General features: G+C 36.5%; 1 protein-coding gene across 2 annotated transcripts in view; it reads right to left on the reverse strand.

The window, feature by feature from the left end:
* Positions 1-83: 83 nt before the first annotated feature.
* LOC111388492 (kinesin-like protein KIN-12D) overlaps positions 84-810 on the reverse strand; it is a 16,944-nt gene continuing 16,217 nt past the window's right edge. For both annotated transcript variants that reach the window (XM_023013230.1, XM_023013221.1), the window contains 2 exons: positions 405-575; positions 84-264 (listed from right to left, as the gene is read on the reverse strand). In XM_023013230.1, the coding sequence (XP_022868998.1) occupies positions 151-264; positions 405-575 (285 nt within the window). In that variant the 3' untranslated portion in view covers positions 84-150. The remainder of the gene's footprint in view (positions 265-404; positions 576-810) is intronic.

Genomic DNA, 810 nt, shown 5'->3' on the forward strand with positions numbered 1-810 from the left:
AACCCCCAAAGTCATTGGCAAAAAAACCACAGTTATTGTTAACTAAGAAAAATTATTTGTGGGAAAAACACGGTACACATGGACCAGAAAAATTGTGCTCAAAAGTGCCATATATTATGTTCAAAAGAATGATGAGAACAAGGTTTTGCTTTATAGGACAAAATATACAGTAAGATCCCAGGGATAAAGTTCTATGACCTTTAGTATGTTAGTACACAAGCCAATTAACTTCTGTGCTAATTGCAGCCTCTCCTCTTCAGTTTCCTGTTTCAGATAAGTTTTGCCGTTAAGAGAAATCAACTCTATATCTCTATCTCTCTCACGAGCGTGCAAGCATGCACACAAGTTTTGTTTTGTTCCTCTTTTTTTTTTTTTTTGCAAATATAACTTCACATTACACAAACCTTCAACTTATTGTCCAGCCGTTGCTCCTCATCAAAGTTAATATAAGGGTTTAGCCCATTTGATGCACGGAAGCGTGCTAGTTCTTCCTTGACACGTGAAAGAAACGCCTCAGTTCTTCGTAGTTCGATGCTGAGGTCTTCATTTTGACACTTCAATAAGTTGTTCTCCTCCTGTAACATTATAAGAGATTCAAGTCAACGATCTTAATGCAGAAATGTTAAAACAGATCTTTCCAACGACAAGAAAACAAATGGTGTTTTGCATCAAGAATCTTTATTTATTCACCCTTGGAATTGACTTCTTCAAGTACAAAACACAGTCCAATAACGATATTGGCCTTTTTTTGTCTTGGGAAGCGTTTCGTCTGAAATCCTTTTGCTCTCCTAATTAGAATTTGAGGGGTTG

This window comes from Olea europaea, chromosome 3, assembly GCF_002742605.1.
Source record: "Olea europaea var. sylvestris chromosome 3, O_europaea_v1, whole genome shotgun sequence".
Lineage (NCBI taxonomy): Eukaryota > Viridiplantae > Streptophyta > Magnoliopsida > Lamiales > Oleaceae > Olea > Olea europaea.